Below are 20,706 nucleotides of genomic sequence, written 5' to 3'. Positions count from 1 at the left end.
AAAGCAATAAACCTCTGGAATACCACACTAAACTGCAGCACTCGGAAGGAAAGTTTGAAATACAAGGAGTGAAGATACAATGTGGGATCTTTCATGGAGATAGCCTTCCCCTCCCCCTCCTCTTTTGCCTGGCTCTGGATCCACTAAATAACCTGATTAATGAGCAAGGACACAGATACATCCTAACATCCAATAAAAGAACATCCAAAGAAAAGGGGAAAGTGACGTGTACTGTATATTTTTTATGAGATTTTGTCCACCACAAAGCCACAGCCCACTCAAGGTGCAGACTACACAAAGGAAAGTATAGATATTAAGCAGCAAGGAGGAATCTGTTGACATTCATCTTGAGGTGAGTTAGGTTTAAAGGGATTGAGGGGGAAGCAGGATGCAGGTAAACTGTTCCAAAATAATGCAGTGCAGCGGCGGTACAAAAAAAGCTGGAAGAATACCTCATTGTCTTACACCTTGATATGGATATAGTGCTTGATATAGTAATGATATAATTGGATATAGTACATCCTTGAGATGGATTAAGGGAATAAATTGCCAAATGTGAAGAGCAACTGAAAGTATGCTCAGGTGGAACAACCTGTGAGAGACCCTCAGAGCACATTCTATGGTAATAGCTATAGAAAAGGTTCAAAGAAGCAACAGAGCGGTGGATTGAGAGCGGTATCAGGGATGATGCCATCTCCTGTCCCACCAGAATGGTAGCATGTCGCTGGATTCTGTCAAGGAGAGATGGGTGATAGGCCAGAGCACCAGCCAAATTATGGTAATAATACTCCGTAACCGGTCATATTGTGACTTTGTATAGATTGAGCATAGCAGCTTGAGGAAGGGAATGCCGAGCATGGAATAATTAGCCAAGGCACTGAGAGGCTCTTTTAGCAATAACAGAGATGCACTTTTCCCAGCTGAGGTTTGAGCTGATATTCAATCCAGGGAGACGGATACCAGGAAGTCCCTGCAAAGGTGAAAAATCCATAGACAGGTTTGGAAAAGAAGGTAATCTTGATATATGCAGTGCCTTCAGAAAGTATTGACACCCCTTGACTTTTTTACATTTTGTTGTGTCACAACCTGAATTTAAAATTGATTAAATTGAGATTTTTTTTTGTCACTGACATACACATAATACCCCATAATGTCAAAGTGGAAATTTTTTCGAATTTTTTGACAAATTAATGAAAAATGAAAAGCTCAAATGTCTTGCATCAGTAAGTATTCAACCCCTTTGATATGACACTCCAAATTGAGCTCAGGTACATACAATTTCCTTTGATCATTCTTGAGATGTCTCTCCAACTTGATTGGAGTCCACCTGTGGCCAATTCAATTTGATTGGATCTGATTTAGAAAGAAATACACCTTTCTATGGAAGGTCCCACAGTTGACATTGCATGTCAGAGCAGAATCTCAACTGAAATCCAAGGAACTGTCCGTAGAACTCTGAGATAGAATTCTGAGGAAGCATAGATCTGGGGAAGGGTATAAAACAATTTCTAGAGTGTAGAAAGTTCCCAAGAACACAGTGAGCTCTATTATTAGCAAATGGAAAGAATATGGAACTACCCCGACTCTTCCTCGAGCTGGCCACCCAACCAAACTTGAAGGCAAGCAACCAGGCAAGAAGGACTTTGGTCAGGGAGGTGACCAAGAACCCAATGACCACTCTAACAGAACTAGAGTCCCTTGGCTGAGGTGGGAGAACCTGCTGGAAGGAGAACAATCTCTGCAGTACTTCACTAATCTAGACTTTATGGGAGAGTAGCCAGACGAAAACCACACCTGAGAAAAAGCATATGGCAGCACACCTGGAGTTTCCAAAAAGCCATGGGAAAGACTCAGAGAGCATGAGGCAAAAGATTCTGTGGTCTGATGAGAGAAAAATTGAACTCCTTGGCCTGAATGCAAAGTGCTACGTCTGGTGGAAATTGAGCACAGGTCATCACCCATCTAACACCATCCCCACCATGAAGCATGGTGATGCAATGCATCATGCAATGGAGATGATTTTCAGTGGCAAGGACTTGGAGATATGTAAGGATAGAGGGAGCAATGAATGGAGCCAAATACAGGCAAATCCTTGAGGAGAACCTGCTTCAGAGTACAAAAGACATTGCACCGCAGTGAAGATTTATGTTCCAACAGGATAATGAAGCCAAGCATACAGCCAAAGCAATACTGGAATGGCTTCCGAACAAGAATGTGAAAGTCCTTCAGTGGCCCAGCCAAAGCCCAGATTTCAATCCCATTGAGAATCTGTGGAAAGACTTGAAGATTGCTGTTCACTGACATTCCCCATCCAACTTGAGAGAGCTTGAGCAAATCTGCAAGAAAGAATGGGAAAAAATCCCCAAATCCAGATGTACAAATCTGATACAGACATACCCAAGAAGACTCCAAGCTGTAATCGTTACCAAATGTGCTTCTATGAAGTATTGACTTAGGGGGCTGAATACTAATGTAAGTTAGATATTTCTTTATTTCATTTTAAGTATATTTGTAAAAAATTCTCAAAACATGTTTTCACTTTGTCTTATATGAGGTATTTTGTGTGGATCAATGACAAAAACATTAAATTTAATCCATTTTAAATTATGGCTGTAACACAACAAAATGTGAAACCCCTGAGGGTTTTCTCAGGTGGAACAGACCCCTGAGGAACACCAGCGTTCATATTATTGACAGGGGATGACTGACCCTCATGTAGCACAGAGATTTGACAATTTACAAGGAAGTCAGAAATTGTATCGAGCAATTTTCCAGAGATGCCATATGATTTTAGCTTATGGATGAGGCCCTTATGCCACACTTTGTCAAAAGCCTTCGAGATGTCGAGACCAACAACACTGGCTTCTCCACGATGATCCAAAACCCTATTGACATATTCAGAGATGAGGGATAGAACATCACCAGTAGTCTTTGAATGTCAAAAGCCATACTGGACATCAGTTAGGAGGTTATGGGTTTCGAGATGAGTCATGAGTTGCCTTTTGATCAGGGATTTAAACACTTTGCTTATAATGGGTAAAAGGCTAATTGGCCGATATTTGGAAGGATCGGATTTTTCCACAGCACCTTTAAAGACAGGGACTACAGAAGGTTGCTTTCAGCTCGGTAGAAACACGGACTTTTACAGAAACAAGCGATACAATTTTCAGAGAACAGAAGACAGTTCAGGTGAACACATCTTCAAAGCATTTGCAGGGATTCAACCTGGTCCAGTCGATTTTGAGATGTCAAGCCCTTGAAAAATCTGAGCAACTTTCCTGGGTGTGATGATGATACTGGAAAGCCTCATGTAAAGACGGTAAGGACAAATAGGCAATGGGTGTCCATGGTCTTCAAGTGTGGCGTTTGCAGCAAAATGCTCAGTGAAGAGGTTAACTTTATCAGAAGGAGAAGTGAACACTTTGGGGCCATTGAAGAGGACAGGAATCAATGATCGATTACAGTTGAGAATGCTATGAGCAATTCTCCAAACATCTCTGTAACCGAGCCGTTTATTTGAGATATAATCGCAAACAGATTCTCCATGCCATTGTTTAGCATTCTCTAATACTCATTTACAGTGGTTGCTCACAAGGCAAAACAAGTGATGCGCCTCACTCGAGCCAACAAGATGATACTGATTGAAAAAGTGATTGCGATTGGCGATAGCAGCAGAATAGCTTGGAGTGAACCATGGCTAAGAGTGTGGTTTCACTTGCTAGGTCCGAGAAGGGATAAAGAGGTCCATACCAATATGGACCCACTCAGTGACTTCCTTCGTAGCTTCAGATGGGTCGAGATTCTGTGACAAAGGATTAAGTTCTCGGGAACATCGGTAAGAAAAGAACGCAAGGCATCCCAGTCAGCCTTGAAATATTGGAAGACAGCTCAATTGATAGGTTGAACAACAGTTGATGGTGAGGAGTAAGTTCAGGTTTCCTTTCCATTAATTTTATGGAACTGGAATATTGACTTCATGGAAAAGTTCATGGAAAATAAACCTGAACTTCAATGTTGACATAATCAGTGTCTTCGAGGTGGTGAGGAGGAGAATTTTTACAGTACAATCCGCAGTATTTAAGCACAAAGATAGATCAAGAAGATACGTGTTATCAGTAACTCAATCAGGAATTTGAGTCAGAGCTGAAATGATCTGAGTAAGGTCGTGTGACATGGAAAAGTAAAATGCACTGACACCATGAGCATCTGTGCTGTAAGAGTGAACTAACCATTCTTTGTAATGAACATTACAGTCTCCAAAGACCATAATATCAGCAGTTGGATGTCGAGACAGCGCATATCAATACTGTCAGTGATAGAATCGAAAATAGCACAATTTTGTGATGATGGAGAGCGAAACAAATCAAATGGGTAGCCAGTGGAATGCAAAATTGCTTGGCAGAAGCACATAAACTCACAAAAGTGCAAAATGAAAGCACATAAAAACTACATGTAGATGATTTAAAACAATTTGCACAAAATTATGAAAAACTAGCAACGTCACTTAAATTATAGTGAAGCGGCACTTCGATGACATTCAAAAGGAATTTGGCCGAGATAAGTGTGCCAAGTGCACATTCGTACAGGGTAAACCAACAAAAATGGACAATATAAAGATCGACCTGGATACAACAATACAGAACGAGAAAATGAAGCATCATACAAATACCTCAGAGGAGAAGAGGGCCATCAAGTATGTCACAAGCAAATGCGCAAAACAATTTCCAAAGAAAGCTGCGTAGAACGAGGCTAATCCTGAAAACATACTGTACCTCTCCCCAAGAAACTAAATCACAGCCATAAACCAACTTGCAATACCAGTGTTCCAATACAGTTGCAGAATAATAAATTGGCCACAAGTGGAAATCATTACACTGCATATTAAAACAAGGAAACTCCTCACTATCCACAAAATGTTCGACAAAATCCATTGCATCCCGAGAATGTACCTGCTGAGACGAGAGGGAGACAGCGGGCTGATAGAGCTCAGCCAAGTGCACAGAATGATGACTAGGATTAGCAGAGTACGTGAAAAGTTCGACAGACTACCGAATCCAATTTGTACAGAAACATGAAGACAGCAAGCCAGAGAAATTATCTCTAAACCCATCTTGTAAAAAACTTGCAAAAACAGGTGCGAATAGCAGATGTCACACACAAAACTAAAACGGCAACTAATACAGCCCCAACCAGAAAGGCAGTGCGTACCTCCACCACATAATGTCTGATCCACGAGAACATATTGGGCCCAATGCATTTTTGAAATATCATGCTATAATGTATCTCGTTTTTGGCCATATCTCTCAATGATGAAGAATCACTTTAAAAATAAATAATTCTCGTATCCAGTTTCGGATTCAGATCTTCACAAAAACCGAATCAATTCTTCCTTGTTGCACACCCAACGTGTCTACAAAGTTTTGTCCGAATCCATCGATAACACTTTGAGATGTTATGTTCTATATCAGTTTCGCCATATCACATGTGTCCCATATCAGACAGAGAGGGATGAAAACATAACCTCCTTCACCTTTGGTGGCGGAGGTAACAATTGCAACAAAGACAAAATAAAAATATATAACGAAATCCCAATAGATATACACCGACAACTGAGAGAACGTTAAAAGAGCAGGAATATTAAAAACAAACAAACATAGAGCTGGACAGACTGAGCATCCACAAAGAAGGCTCATTGGAATGGTTAGGATGAGGTCAGCACAACTGGGACGGAGAATGGATGATAATAAATGCCCAAGACCATGGACACTACACCAATGGCTTTAAAAAGATGGTGGGATTGAGTCAGATGGACCAGGGTAGATTTTGCAAGGTAGAAACAGAAAGCACAAGAAGGATTTTGACCGGATGTAGTACTTAGGTACAAAAATAAAGGAAGGCGTTGCTAATTGAGGTGTCAGTACCCAGCTATTTTGATCTAAACAATGCAGAAATTAAGAAAATGACTAAGTACCAGCATCTCAGAAATGAAGTGAAAAGATCTTCGCAGCCGAATAACACCTAAATTGTCCCTCTGATAATTGGAGAAATGAGAATGATAAAGAAAAACATGACAAAGGTCCTACAAAACATCCCCGGGAACATCACCACAAACAAACTACAGTTTGAGGCTGTCTGGGACTCGATGATCCTGAAGAGATCCCTCAGAACAAAACTCTGATAACAATATAACTTCACAACTTAACCCATGAATCAAGATCCCTAACCAAAATGGAGGTGGATACTTTGAGTCCTGGAAGGATTCCGTTCCACCTTCTGAAACCCAAATACGGATATAACAACCAACGATACACACGCAGACAAATACAAGAAACAACAGCACACTTGATTTCAGACAAATACAACCGCTGAGCTTGGGGGAAGTGATGTCACTTACTCTGGGAACCAGTGACGCCATCTTTATTAATTTTTTTCTACGCAGTCTACATGGCAATTAAGGAGGAATTTCCTCCTCCCCATGGATGCCAGTGTATGGCGTTTATCAATGCTCTATCCTTTAAATGCTTAGCATCAAGCAATAAAGTAGCATGTACCTTTTTTTTTAAGTCTTTGGTATGACTCAGCCAGGATTGGAATCAAACTTCCAACCTCCCAGTCTCCCAGCCCTAGACTGGATCATTCTCTAACCATTATGCCACTGAATCTGGTCACCCTGTCACCTTGTCTGGTCATTATACCTTTGAATCTGGTCATTGTTTCATGTAATTTAACCATATGTTGATTTTGTACTGTGAATGTGGATTGTGTCAAAGTTATCCACATCTTTTCCTGATTGTATTTGCATGGACCACCCATTGTTTGAGATCTACTGCAAGGCCTACATGCTTGACAAGCTCAACCAAACAACCTTAGGCATGATTTGACAAAGTTGTATAATACAACCATAAGTTTATTTTTTTACCTTTAACATGCATTATGTCCAATTTGTAGATGACTATTCCTGTGTTTTGTAGTTCATGTAGTCTTTTTACCCTGTGTCTCTGTCTGTACATCTGTGTGTTTTTCATCAAGAGCACTACTTTTCATATCTCTAACCCTTAAAAAGGTTTGGCTGTGTTTGATGGATATCCTGCTAGTTCACATGTTAATTAATTAGTGATAGTGATTGGGCATGTTAACTTTTACTATCTATGAACCGTCACCATTGTGTTTGGTGACTTATTAGTCTTGCATGTTCCTGAAGGAACCTGAAAAGCTATTGTGGTACTGTTTTTATAACGGTACTGTTTCAATCAGTGAATGTGTGAGTGGGTTCATCCCAGTTCTCAGATCTCAGTGGGTTCCAAAGCCTGGCAAGGTGCTGCATGATTGCATGTTCTGTCCTGTTAAAAATTATACTGTTGACTTCCACCAGAGAGAAAGAAGCAGGTAATATTAAATTTGGTCCTGTGCAATTATAATTTTCTTCTGAAAGAGGAAATGCTACCTTTTTTTTATTTAAAAAAAATTCATTCTAACTAAAGCAGACATAAAATTATTTGAAACTCTGCACTCATTTAGTGAAGGATACTTGATAACACAAGTTTGTGAGTCATGACTCGATCATTGTTCATTCCTTGAATTGCAAATGACCAATTTGGATCAAACATCCGTTAAAAAATGAAAACAAATATTACCAAAAATGTATCGGTAAACTATGCTTCGATTGTTTTTGGCTTAAGATCTCAAGGTCTTGATTTCAAGACCCTGCTGTATCAAAATAGCAATAGAGGTTGACTCAGCCTTTCATCCTTCCGAGGTCAGAAAAATGGATAACAGCTCTAGGGAAAAGTGAGCAATTTTCGTATCCTGAGTCGGAGTGGCGACCCTTCCGGGATTGCGCAGCAACCTCGGCAGCATTATGCTTCTGACTGCGTGAGGAGGACCATCCATCCAAACTATGTTTAGACCATAACGACCTGTTGCATGTTTAAAGACAAGCTTGTAAAACATCTGAAAAGCAAGCAAATTTGCATATACACAAAATAAATATATAAAAACACAAAACTGCTTTAAGTACCAAATCGACTGGTTATGTTAATGATATACAGGACCTGTAAAATACATTGATCTTTCCTGATTTTTCTTTGTGCTTTTTGAAATCTCTGCCTTTGTAAGTTTATGCGGTTTTGGCACTCTTTTTGATTAAGGGTTATGCACAAAATCTCATAATTACTGATAGTTTGCTTGTGAAGCCTTAAGGTATAAACAGAACTGTCCAAAACTGCTGTTGATATAAACTTTTACAATTCAATGTGGCCATTCCCCTTTACCAGTTTGATCATCATATATAAGCCTCCCTCGATAGACAAGGGGGAGGGTTTGTTTCTGTTGTAGGGTTTGTTCCTGCAATTAGTGCCCCCAATTTTTAACGCTACCCCAGAGTTTCTTCGACCCCGAGAAGTACTAAACCACTATTTAGGGGGTTTATTTCCTTCCCCCCCCCAACCCCCCCTCCCCCCGAGCTGTATCTTGGATCTGGCTTTGGAAATGAGATTTTGCATCATAATGGGAATAAAAGTATGCACGGTTAACATACTCTTTTGACCTTGACCAATTTTAAGGTCATCACTTAATTATAGTTTATTTTACTTTTTTGCCATAACTAATATTTGGCTGATCAGAATAAAATTGTATTCTCTATATAACCTCGAGTGTCGTGCATTTATTACTAATTTACCTCATACCCCTTCGAGTTAAAGGTCAAGGTCAAATGGCGGTCTTAAAAAAGAACGCGGTTTTTGTCATTGCTCAAGTTTGCAAATGTAGAATCTCAAAGACTTCCTTGGTCTTCCAAGATGTGCTTGCATCGTAATAATGGACCTACACTGAAGTTGTGCACCTGATATTTGATGCATCTGATATTTGTTTCATGTCCTTGACCTACTTTTTTCGGATTGTGGTCTACTTAACAAAAATCACCTTTTTGATCATAATTTGAATCATGTTTCTCTGATTTTTATAATATCATGTTTTATGGATAGATGGTAGATGGGGAGACATTTTCTCAATATTTACACTCAACCTGAAAATGTTTAAGGTCAAGGTCATATGGTGGTCCTAAAACAATATGGCCATCACTGGATTTTGGGCACCCTTTGCGATCGCTTTGTGATCGCAGATATCTCGTTTAATAAATTGTTCTGCATTGCATTTTCTTGTTGAAAAACTCACAATGTGTTATTCAGCTATTGGTGGTACGACATTAATACAAAGAGTTGTACCAATGTGCAAAAAAAGAGTCGAACTTTAGTGCAAAGCACTCATATTTTTAACCTTATACAGCAGTTCAACCTTCTATCCCTAAAATGTCTGCTCACTATATGTCACCCCCTTTTACATCCCACACAGCTGGCACGACTTACATCTTTCGTCGAGGTGGTGGCCTTGTCAGATATGAATGGAACCCGAATGATCGGCCGAGCACCCGTGCCGATCGTCTTGCTCTGGGCTTCAGCACACACACATCCAACACAGTGCTTGTTCGCATCGACAGTGCCCAGGGACTTGGCGACTTCCTCCAAATACATATTGTAAGTCCCTTCTTTCTCTCCTTGTAATCAAATCATTTCATTTCCATCACCCTATGCTTCCCACATTCACATCCATGACAATTCTGTTTTATTTTTTTACTTTGCTCTCTGTTTCTGTTTGTTAACTCATGAAAGCACACCTGTTTGTCGTTAACTCCAGCAATGTCACATAGCCCGGTCTGAGACAAGTACTTCACAGAATCAAATGACCTTATCAGAGAGATGAGTTAAATTAGGTTTGAGGACTTTCCTTTTCCTTGGTGAGAAAATTCTGGTTCGAAAGATTATTAAGCATCTCTAAATTAATGATGTTAAACCAGGCGTCCTGTCTGCCGGCATTAGATGGTGGATGTTAAAGATCCCACCGTGTCCTTCGCGAAGAGTAGGTGAGCTATCGCCGGCACCACGGCCAAATTACAAATTCCTGTCTTGACTACCTGTGCCGGAGTGGTGACCCGTCCAGGATTGCAACACTAGCCATAGAAACTGCTTCGACAAAAACAACGCTCTCTATAAAGTTTGGCACCTCATTCTCAATTAATCTTAATGTGTTTCTTCCAAACACTGCATTGGCAGAAGAGTCCACTAAAAGTGAAAGTGCTGCTCCACCCAGCATTTATTGTTTTTTTTAAAAACAAAGCGATATGATACGAGTACAAATTTGCCTTTTTTAATGAAATGCAAGGCTCTTAGAAGGCCCTTGTTCTTGATTAACTGAAGGACAAGGGAATTATGATGCAAGAAGCATTCAATTCAAACCTGTCTCTTTTGGATGAAGGAACTTTTCAAATCATTAGCCTTTGATCATGCAGAGCCAAGACCAATTACTTTGTGTGCGTATGAAATTCCAAAATGCTATCACCTCTTCGATAAAACGGACATGAGATTACAGTATTTGTTGTGCAGTATTTGTTCTTATCCATGCACTTAGTCCCTACTTCATCGACTTCCTGAGTACAGGACAGGAGGTTTGTTTCACAACGTAGCAGCCCAAAAAAGCCTTTATCACATCAGATGTCGGAAGATAACCATATTTAGGCCTGATTAGTATACTTGCAGTCCATGGGAAACCTGTGTGAAATAGTACAGGCTTCTGTCCATTCTGCCAACATTCAAGTAGTTTAGCAGGATAGTTGAGTTGGTCGTGTGCTCGCTGTTAAACTGTCTGTTCCTGAATTTGTTATTTGGACTCTAATGTGAATAAAACTGCCACCCTGGTGTCAAGCTTTATGTGATACTGCCTTATAGAGCAAGCTTTCCATCAGATGGAAATGTGAAATGTATATTGTTGGGCTTATTTCTTAGCATTTTATCTTGTAACTGATCAATAATTCTGAGTTTATCTTTCTTATTTCATTCAAGCACACACACACACACACACACACACACACACACACACACACACACACACACACACACACACACACACACACACACCATATATAAATCAAAGCTTTATCACATGTCAATGGCAATAACTCTTCACCTTTCCAGTCTCAGTCAATAATAAAGCAATTTTTGTTGAAGTGCACAATAATCGCTTTCTTTAACATCCATTTGGTTATCATGGCGTTGACCTTCCACACTCAATAACTAAAGGTCATAGACTGGAATGGTAAGGAGGGTGGTGTTGAAATGGTAGAAATGACCTGTGTGTGTACGTGTGTTTCATATAAAATATATAATGATCGCCATAATCTTTTTCAATACATCGTCTGTTTATCAGGTGTATAATGCCACCTTGAGTGTCCACGAGCAAAGGCCATCACTCAGTGTGGTATTGAGAAGGAGCCCAGCATGATGGATACATTTTTTGACTTGCATTGACACTGGCCTGATTGACTAATTTGTGTCATTTTTGGGGACACATGTGAATATGCATTTAAAATAAATAAATAACTCCATGATGTGGTTCCATCCAAGTGCATGGATTGGATTTGAGTGGTTCTGATGTGCACGTTGTGGGTAGAATCTGGAAGCGAAGTTTATTGATATTAGACCGAAAGTGGTTTGAGGGGATGGAATCTGCATTATACAAAGTGTGTTTAAAGGTCATGCCTCGTATTCTTTTTCTCCAAACCAGGTAAAGATATTTGAATGAAAAAAGAAGACAGATACTAACGTCAATCTTTATTCTATCATAATGCTTATTTCTAAACATAATCACCACTGCAGTCCGCACATCTCTGCCAACATTCAAGTAGTTTGATGATGACGTCACGATATAAATGTGCATCGTGCTGACTTATCCGACGCTTCACAGTGGCCTTGACACTATCGTTGGAAGAAAAATGTTCTCCACGAAGGTGTTTCTTAAGTTTGGCGAAGAGATGAAAATCTGACAGAGCCAAGTCAGGGCTGGCGATCCTTTGTGGCAGTACTCCATTGATTGTCTCTTACTCTCAAGATCGGAATGGTGCATCCAACTCTCATCTCCAGTCAGTCATCCAAACTCTCATCTCCAGCTAACTCCAATCATCTCATCTCCAGCCATCTCCAATCATCTCATCTCCAGTCAGTCATCCAAACTCTCATCTCCAGCCATCTCCAATCATCTCATCTCCAGTCAGTCATCCAAACTCTCATCTCCAGTCAGTCATCCAAACTCTCATCTCCAGCTAACTCGAATCATCTCATCTCCAGTCAGACATCCCAACTATCATCTCCAACACTTTGCGCTTAACAGCCCGACAATGTCATGCTGCCCTCTATCCTCTTGGCGAACAAAGCATTGAGATATCCAGTGTCAGAATCGCAAGCTTCACACCCAGTGGCAGGAAGAACTAATGTGTGGCTGTGCTTTATTTCATTTGAAGATATTTCCGTGTTTTGAAGAAAAAGGAGAAGAGGTTTTTACCTTTCAACACATCCGCATACATGTGACTCTGTAAGTCATAGCATAATCTTGCAGGAATAAAAAGCAAGTTAATTTTGAAATAATGTAATATGGTATTGATCTCATATTTCAATATTGCCTTCAATGTACTGTACTCCTATCCAAACAAATTATTGGATCTATGGAAGCTTTGCGTAAATACATAAATCATCTGTACCACTTTGATACATAAACAAGCTCAAATGAGCTTAGATCCTCGTCCTCTTAATGATGACGTCATAAAAACGAATATGACGTCATTGTGATGCATCAGGTTTGCGATAAATTATCTGTGCTAATGCCCGGCTTGATTCCCGCAAACAAAATTCAAACAGCTTACCGAGTTTCGGAGATAATGGTATAGGCGATTTCCATTAGCGGCGATATTATGACATCAACTTTTTTTCTAGGAAGAATTTCCAAAATCGGAGATGGTTACTGCCTGCGCGTGGGCTTTCTGCATATACATGGCAAGTTTCACGAAGATCCGATGAAAACTCTGGGTTGTGAAACAAAAAATGTCAAAAAATAGGAATGACGTCATAAAAAGTGATATGACGTCATAGTGATGTATCTTATGTGCAGTAATTCATCTCTGCTAATGCCCTGTTCGATTCCCGCAAACAGAATTCAAAAAGCTTGCCTAGTTTGAGATAATATTTTAGGCCATTTCCATTAGCGGAGATATTTTGACGTCATAACTTTTTTTCTAGGAGGAATTTTCAAAATCGGAGATGGTTACTGTCTGCGCAGGGTATTTTTTGGATTCGCTATATATGCTAGATATCCCTTATTGTTGGGTTGTGTGTGTGTGTGTGTGTGTGTGTGTGTGTGTGTGTGTGTGTGTGTGTGTGTGTGTGTGTGTGTGTGTGTGTGTGTGTGTGTGTGTGTGTATATGTGTGTCCGCAACGCGAGGCGACACAGCACGAACCAGCAAACCGATTTCGATGAAACTTTGCCAACATGTGCAATATGTGCTGGGAATGTGCGCGTTTGAATTTTGTTGCCTAACAACCACTCGTTGCTGTGCAGCAGTCGAAAAACCACGTACAGTATTTTCAATACTTGTCCTTCAGTTTTGAATGTAGAGAAACGAGACTTCGGAATTTAACACTTCGAGATATTTAGAAAATTTTACTCGAGCTGATTTTTGATTGAGGTTTTATTTTTCAAATGGTAGTCCTTCAAAAATCGGGTGTCTATTCACCGTCATTTTTTATGAGGGGCTGAGGAAAGTGGGCGGAGCTTAGGGAAAGTGGACGTGGTTTATGAAAAGTGGGAGTGGCATAGGAAAGTGGGAGTGGTGTAGGAAAGTGGGTGTGGCTTATGGAAAGTGGGTGTGGCTTATGGAAAGTGGGCGTGGCTTATGAAAAATATTGTGTGGCTCAGGTGGTGTGGTCAAACAAGAGCATTGAGAGAAGTTTATCGGGTTTTCTGTGTGTGTGTGTGTGTGTGTGTGTGTGTGTGTGTGTGTGTGTGTGTGTGTGTGTGTGTGTGTGTGTGTGTGTGTGTGTGTGTATATGTGTGTCCGCAACGCGAGGCTCCACAGCACAAACCAGCAAACCGATTATTTTTCAAATGGTAGTCCTTCAAAAATAGGGTGTCTATTTACCGTCATTTTTTATAAGGAGTGCCAGTTGGCAAAATATGCAATAGGAAAAATCTTGCCAGGCAGAGGAACAATTGTATGTGAACCAATACGTCTTGGCAATGAATCTTCGTTGGTGGATCGGTCATAATTAAAAGCATAGTATCCAGCGCTTCGATCCTAGTGAATCCCTCGTCGCCGACCGGCTTGTACATATATACTAGCGATACCCTTGCACATGCATGGGATAGCAGTACAACATAGCTGGTAGCAGACGACAGACCGTACACGGGGAATGACAAAAATACGCATTGTGAAAAATGCAAGTGGTACTATGGAATGCCAAGACTTCCCCAAACATTGTCAGCATGTCCGCTAAGTGCCACAGCAATTTCATAGGGATCGTGTGACGGCGAGCCGAGTTTTTAGTGTGCAAACTTGGTATTATAATAGAGATGCCAAGTTTCAGGAAGTTTTGATGAAAACTGCAGGCTGTGAAATAAAAAAGTCCACAAGAAGAAGATGAAGAACAACAACGTGAGTAAGACTTAGGCCTAAGTCACATTTCCTCTACGGCGAGGATACGGCGGCCGTAGCTCTCTGAATTGACAGAAACGTGCGGCGGCCGCAGTGTTTCTGCGTGGCCTCAGGGTGGCCCTACGCCGTTTGGCTATCTTTAACAGGCCGTAGGGGTCGCCGTGGAATTATAACGCGGAGTTACAACTTTTTTCATTTCTACATTGGCCATAGCAATTTGACAAGCCGTAGTTGTGACGTAGTTGTGTTCCACGTCGACCGTACGTAGGGCGTACGGTGGGCTTGCATTATTCGTGCGGCTGCCGTAGTCTCTTATCAATGAAAAATGAATTTTGCCCTAAAATCTAATACATTTTAAAAACCGAACACAACGAAGCGTTCATGTTTGTTCACGTCCGTCTCCCCCGCCTGTTCGACCCGCATCTTCGCGCTTTGTTCATTTAGTTCGTCGGTGGAAGTCCTCGTGAAAGCATCTCTCGTGTGTCGATCGCTACTTTACCTCGTGTTTTCACCTTGATTTGTGCTGGGTTCTTTTTTTTACTCATCTTGTGTTTTAATTAATAACAAAAAAGCAATCCGATCACGTGATGTGACGGACTGTCGGGCAAGGATTTAATTTCACAGAAAAACCGGTTGTAATTTGGAATATCCATGATTACCTCAGCCTGATGCCTTTGATGAAAGTGATTGTGGTCCTGGGGGCATCATGTTTTATGAGCTGCCCTGGGGGCAGCGCTCGCAGAGTGTGCGAGCGGTCGGACCCAGGCCGGAGCTCGAGCCTGTGTGGACCTTTGGATTGGTGATTGTACCAGTTTACATACAATACACCGCCACCGAAGGTCATTTACTCATCTTATTTTACCTTAAACATGGGGAATTTCAGTTGAAAGTGTCTTGAAAGTGGGTTTTCTTGGGGTCCAGGAACAGATTAATTCACTCCATTATTTCTTTTTGGGAAAATAGTTTGGGAATCTAACTTTTTGCAATCCGTACAGCCTCCTGGAACGAATTCAATTTGGATTCTGGGGGCACCACGTACTGGTATATTCCGAACTGTTATATTTTTATTTCAGCAAAAAAAGAACTGGTATATATACCCACTCGTTACCGTCCGTCTGGCCGCACGTTCGCCTTAGGGCCCACCTGTGGTTGCCTTGCGGGCACCTTGAGGCTACCTTGCGTCTGCCTTGAAAATTCTATGGCCGCCGCAGGGACGCCCTAAGGTCACCGTGCGACATCAAATCAAAGACCGTACGGCACCCCCACGTTTTCGCTCTCCACAATTTCTAAATACGCCGTGCGGCTCCGCGAAAAATAAAAACATATGCGACTGCTACATTGTGTGACCGTGGAAATACTGCGGCCGCCGTATAATTACTAGTGGCCGTAGATTTTGGAGACCCCACGGCCGCCGTGGCAAATGTGACTTAGGCCTGAGAGATCCTCCACGAGAATCTAAAAACTAGAAGGGCACTCAGTGGAGCACGTACCTCCACCACACAATGCCTGATCCAAGAGAACATATCGGGCCCAATCAATGCATTTTTGAAATATCCTTTGTATCATTTTTGCTCCAATCTCTCAATGGTGAAGAATCACTTTCAAAACTAAATAATTCTCGCATCCAGATCCGGATTCGAATCCTCACCAAAATCGAATCAATTCTTCGTTGCCACACACCCAACCTGTCCACCAAGTTTCGTCCAAATCTGTCCACAACTTTTTGAGATATGCTAAATATCGTTTTAGAGCCCCATATCTCAATGGTGAAGAATCATTTTATAAATTCTAGTCGTCGGATCCGGATCCGGATCTTCACCAATATCTACTCAGTTCTTCCGCATCACACACGCAACCTGTCCACAAAATTTCATCCGGATCCGTGTGTAACTTTATGAGATATCCTGTACACAGTCAAACAGACAGAAAGAGGTGAAAACATAACCTCCTTCACCTTCGTTGGTGGAGGTAATGAGCAGTCTTGTCTCCATATGTTATCTACAAACCTAGGTCGTTCTGGATGTGCAATTAAGATCGAGTTAGAACTCGTTAGAAAAAGCTGCTTTGGCCTGATGAATGTCTTACCCAGCAGGCTGTAGTAGGAGCACTTCTTATTCTTCTTTTGTATACAGCACAAGGCTGCGGTGTAGCATTAACTGCTGAGGGCATGGATTCAACTCTTCTGAAGGTTATGGGAGGAATTTGGAAAATGTTCAAGGTGCCAGCGATAGGACTCGCCGACTCTTTTGGAAGGACACCATGGGATCCTGAACGTCCACAAGGTACTACCGGAAAATGGGTCGTCCAGTCCGATGGACATCACACACATTGATGAATAACGCTGCCTGTGAACACCGGAATGACAGTTTAGAGCTGGGTCAGGATTCAAAACCTTCGAGCCGAATATGCACATCTCTAGTTCATCCTGCCAGGCCTGTAAGGAGCACTGATTAAATTAATTTTTTTTTTAATTTTAAGGGAATAAGAAACTGTGTTTGTACTCATTTAGTAGGGGAAATGTGAGAAAGCATCCTCTGTTGACACTGCTTTGTCACATTTTCACCCCTTAATTCTTTCAGCAGGATGTTTATCCCACATAATGCAGGAAATAGAGAAAAGATCCAATTATCGATTGTTTAAAATGGCAGCATTTCCGTAGTTTGCAGAGTTGATTCCTTTTTTCTTTTTTTTTCTTGAATGCATTTGAGAGCGAGTTGTATGTCGCCGCCAAACGAAGCGGAATATAAAGTCACCATCATTGAAGTCTTGCACATTGTTAAAGCTGACATTGACTTGGGGTTTTGAGAGTCGAATGCTTCGCTTTTGATGGGTTGATAAAAAAAAAATTGTTTGTCCTTGCTGATCCTTTCATTATTTTCTTTCATTCGTGTCACGTGCTCCGTTGAAGGAGTATGGTAATAAATTAAATGAGGTTTTTATAACTTGTTAAGATGTACTTTGGTGCGTCGTACTTGAGGACCTCTTTGTCCATTGAAGCGTACAACTTGGTACTGACCGAACACCTTAATCTTCAATCAATTCACATCGCCTGAAGTGAGTTTCCACTCGAAGCTCGATACGGCTTTGGTCCGAAGACATGTAACATTGGAGGCGGTCGAGAGGATATAGAAATGCACAGACACAATGAAAGGCCTGAATTTTGGAATTGAAGATTAGTGCAGAGCTGCCATGCAGGGTCGAGAAATCTGTTGCCTGAGCTTTAAGAATTCTCTCTGTCCTGCCTTCTTGCTGTGGCATCCATTTCTTTCTTGAGAGAGAACATGATATAAACTGAAAGGTGGCACAATGATTGTGACCTATTCTGTTTTGCTTGCTTTAATCTGCACCAGAGTAATGACACCTCCACCCTTCTTTCAGAGCTGCCTCGTTTATCAATGTCTCACCGGTCCCAAGAAAGTCTGTATCTTAAGATGGGTGAATGAGTTTTGGTGATATGATGTAGCGATAAGTAAGAATCGAACCCTGTGTATCTAGCATCATGTTTGATCAGTTTGCGAACTTGCGTGCTGAATGTAAAATATTTCAAGCCGATATTTTATTATGAAAGATACCTGTAAACAATTTTTTTGACTTTCGTGCTCTGGTTTGTACAAGTAAGTATAACGATGGTCCAAAATGTCTTATTACAGAAGTGTCTGCATTATGCAGTCACCGCTTTGCCTTGGAAAGATAGCGATGTAGCGCAGGTCAGATGAACGATAGGGTTCATCCTTATTTTCACAAATCAGAACAGATTTTTTTTTTTTAAGTTCCATATGTCTGCAAGTTGTTTACATAACCACGACCACCCTGTTTAGGTATACACATGGTGAACAAGATCTCAATTGTGGCCTGAATTTGTATTTGGTTTTGATGTCTTTCTTCTTGGATACAATTTTGAGATTCTGTTAACTTTGTAGTGGGTTCCCAAAATGGTGGGGGGGGGAGGGATGGGGGGGAGGGAGCGATGGATGGGGGGAGTGTGGCAAGCATTATTTCTTGGTCAGGACCCTTGCAGAAAGTGCTGATTTGGCACCGGCCTCAAAAAAGCTGCCACCATGATCACCAACCATGTGTATGTGTCCTGTCCATGGGTGTGTATCTGTGTGTGTTTGTGTCTATATCTGTGTGTGTGTGTGTGTCCGTGTCTGTGTGTGTCTGTGTGTGTGTGTGTGTCCGTGTCTGTGTGTGTGTGTGTCCGTGTGTGTGTGTGTGTGTGTGTGCGTGTCTGTGTGTGTGTGTGTGTCCGTGTCTGTGTGTGTGTGTGTGTCCGTGTCTGTGTGTGTGTGTGTGTGTGTGTGTGTGTGTCCGTGTCTGTGTGTGTGTGTCCGTGTCTGTGTGTGTGTCCGTGTCTGTGTGTGTGTGTGTGTGTGTCCGTGTCTGTGTGTGTGTCTGTGTGTGTGTCCGTGTCTGTGTGTGTGTCTGTGTGTGTGTGTGTGTGTCTGTGTCCATGTGTGTGTGTGCGTGTGTGTGTGTGTGTGTGTGTGTGTGTGTGTGTGTGTGTGTGTGTGTGTGTGTGTGTGTGTGTGTGTGTGTCTGCGTCCGCCTCTGTATCCGTGTGTGTGTCCGTGTCCGTGTCTGTATCCATGTGTGTGTGTGTCTGTGTCTCCTTGTCCGTGTGTGTGTGTATCCGTGTGTGTGCATGTGTGTGTGGTTCTGTGCCCGTGTGTGTGTGTGTGTGTGTGTGTGTGTGTGTGTGTGTGTGTGTGTGTGTGTGTGTGTGTGTGTGTGTGTGTCCATGTCTCTGTGAAATTTTAATTCAAAAGTCAAAAAATAAATTTACATTTAAGCACAATTTCCAGTCGGGAAGTAGTAAATATGAAACAATAATTGAAGTAAATGGAAATTGTAAAGACAATGGTTATATGGCTTCCTCACAATAACAACGACCTCATGAACTACCTCTGAAGGACAACAATCATTGAACACACTCTGCCTCTGTTACATTGTCACGTTTCCTTGTGCAAAAGATAAGATCAATGATTTCTCCCCAAATGAAAACGAATTTTCCAAATGATTTGTAAAGGTTATCCCGTGTATCGCTGTCCACCGACTGAATTAAACAGGTATTTTTAGGAAGGATCAAAATGTAATCAATTTTTAATTTCAGTTGAAAACCGGGGTGGCAGGATGGCTTAGAGGTGCGAACACTCTCCTCGAAGCCGTCTCATGAGGGTTTGAATCCTGACCCAGCTACAAGCTGTCAACCTGGTGTTTCACAGGATGGGTAATTCATCAATGTGTGTGCCGTCCCTCTGGATGTCCCATCAACTGACATTCCTTGGTGGACATTAAAGATCCCACAGTGTCTTTCGTAAATTGAAGGCGAGCTATCGCTGGCACCATGAACAAATTCCAAATTCCTGCAAAAACATTAATCAAATGTCAGGCTGGTCCAGTCGGTTCGGGAGAGACTTGGGATAAGCTTCCCCTAGCCAACCCCACAAAAATGTGGGAATAATTGTTTCCATTTAAGAAGAAAAAGAAGAATTTAGTTTTCAAACGTTGATATTTATTTGTTTCTTTTGATCGTCATTGTAGATATTGTTGCATAATATTTGACGAACAGTTATCCTGACCCATTTTGTGGTGGCCTCGCCAGTGAATTTGTCTAATTGTTCCTCCAGCCGTGCAATTTCAGTCCCAGCATCATTCCACGACAGACTAATGTACGTCTGCATGCCAAGATACCCCAGGTTACAAATTAGACTTCGTTATGTAAGTGGAAAAAATAGAAATTATCGTGGACTGGCCTTAACATACATCGCTGGGAGAACCTGATCTCTCGCCCTCGTGCCCCAACCCTAACCCCCCACCAATCCATGTAAACATTCACACTGCTCCATTTTTTGGATATTTAATCAAGTCTCTTCAAGAATGATCTCTACATCGGTCATTTTTTGTTTTCCATTGCCTAATTTTCAATGAGTCTCTGTGAAGTGCTTTTCACTTTTTCAATTTACACAAGTCCATATGAAGGATATTACATCTACCGTATGGTCCTTGCAGAGAGATGTGAAAGTAGCTCACTGCATGGTCCTTGCAGAAGTGAAAGTAACCTGCTATCAACTCAGCAGACCATTGACGTCTCATTGCCGGTAATGTGCAGTGGAAGCTATAGCATGCAGCAATATAACACAACAATAACTTTTAATTTGCCGGATGAATGGCAAAGG

The 20,706-nt window shown here is 41.4% G+C and overlaps 1 protein-coding gene across 13 annotated transcripts in view; it reads left to right on the top strand.

The window, feature by feature from the left end:
* Positions 1-20,706, top strand: part of LOC147020022 (neurexin-1-like) — a 1,432,118-nt gene that overhangs the window by 1,151,605 nt on the left and 259,807 nt on the right. For all 13 annotated transcript variants that reach the window (XM_085894958.1, XM_085894955.1, XM_085894959.1 and 10 more), the window contains one exon: positions 9,349-9,530. In XM_085894958.1, the coding sequence (XP_085751084.1) occupies positions 9,349-9,530 (182 nt within the window). The remainder of the gene's footprint in view (positions 1-9,348; positions 9,531-20,706) is intronic.

This window comes from Eptatretus burgeri, chromosome 9, assembly GCF_056783735.1.
Source record: "Eptatretus burgeri isolate ZD-2024b chromosome 9, Ebu_testis_v1, whole genome shotgun sequence".
NCBI classification, from domain to species: Eukaryota; Metazoa; Chordata; class Myxini; order Myxiniformes; family Myxinidae; genus Eptatretus; species Eptatretus burgeri.
The sequence above is the reverse complement of the archived record's forward strand: the minus strand, read 5'-3'. Positions and strand labels throughout refer to the sequence as shown.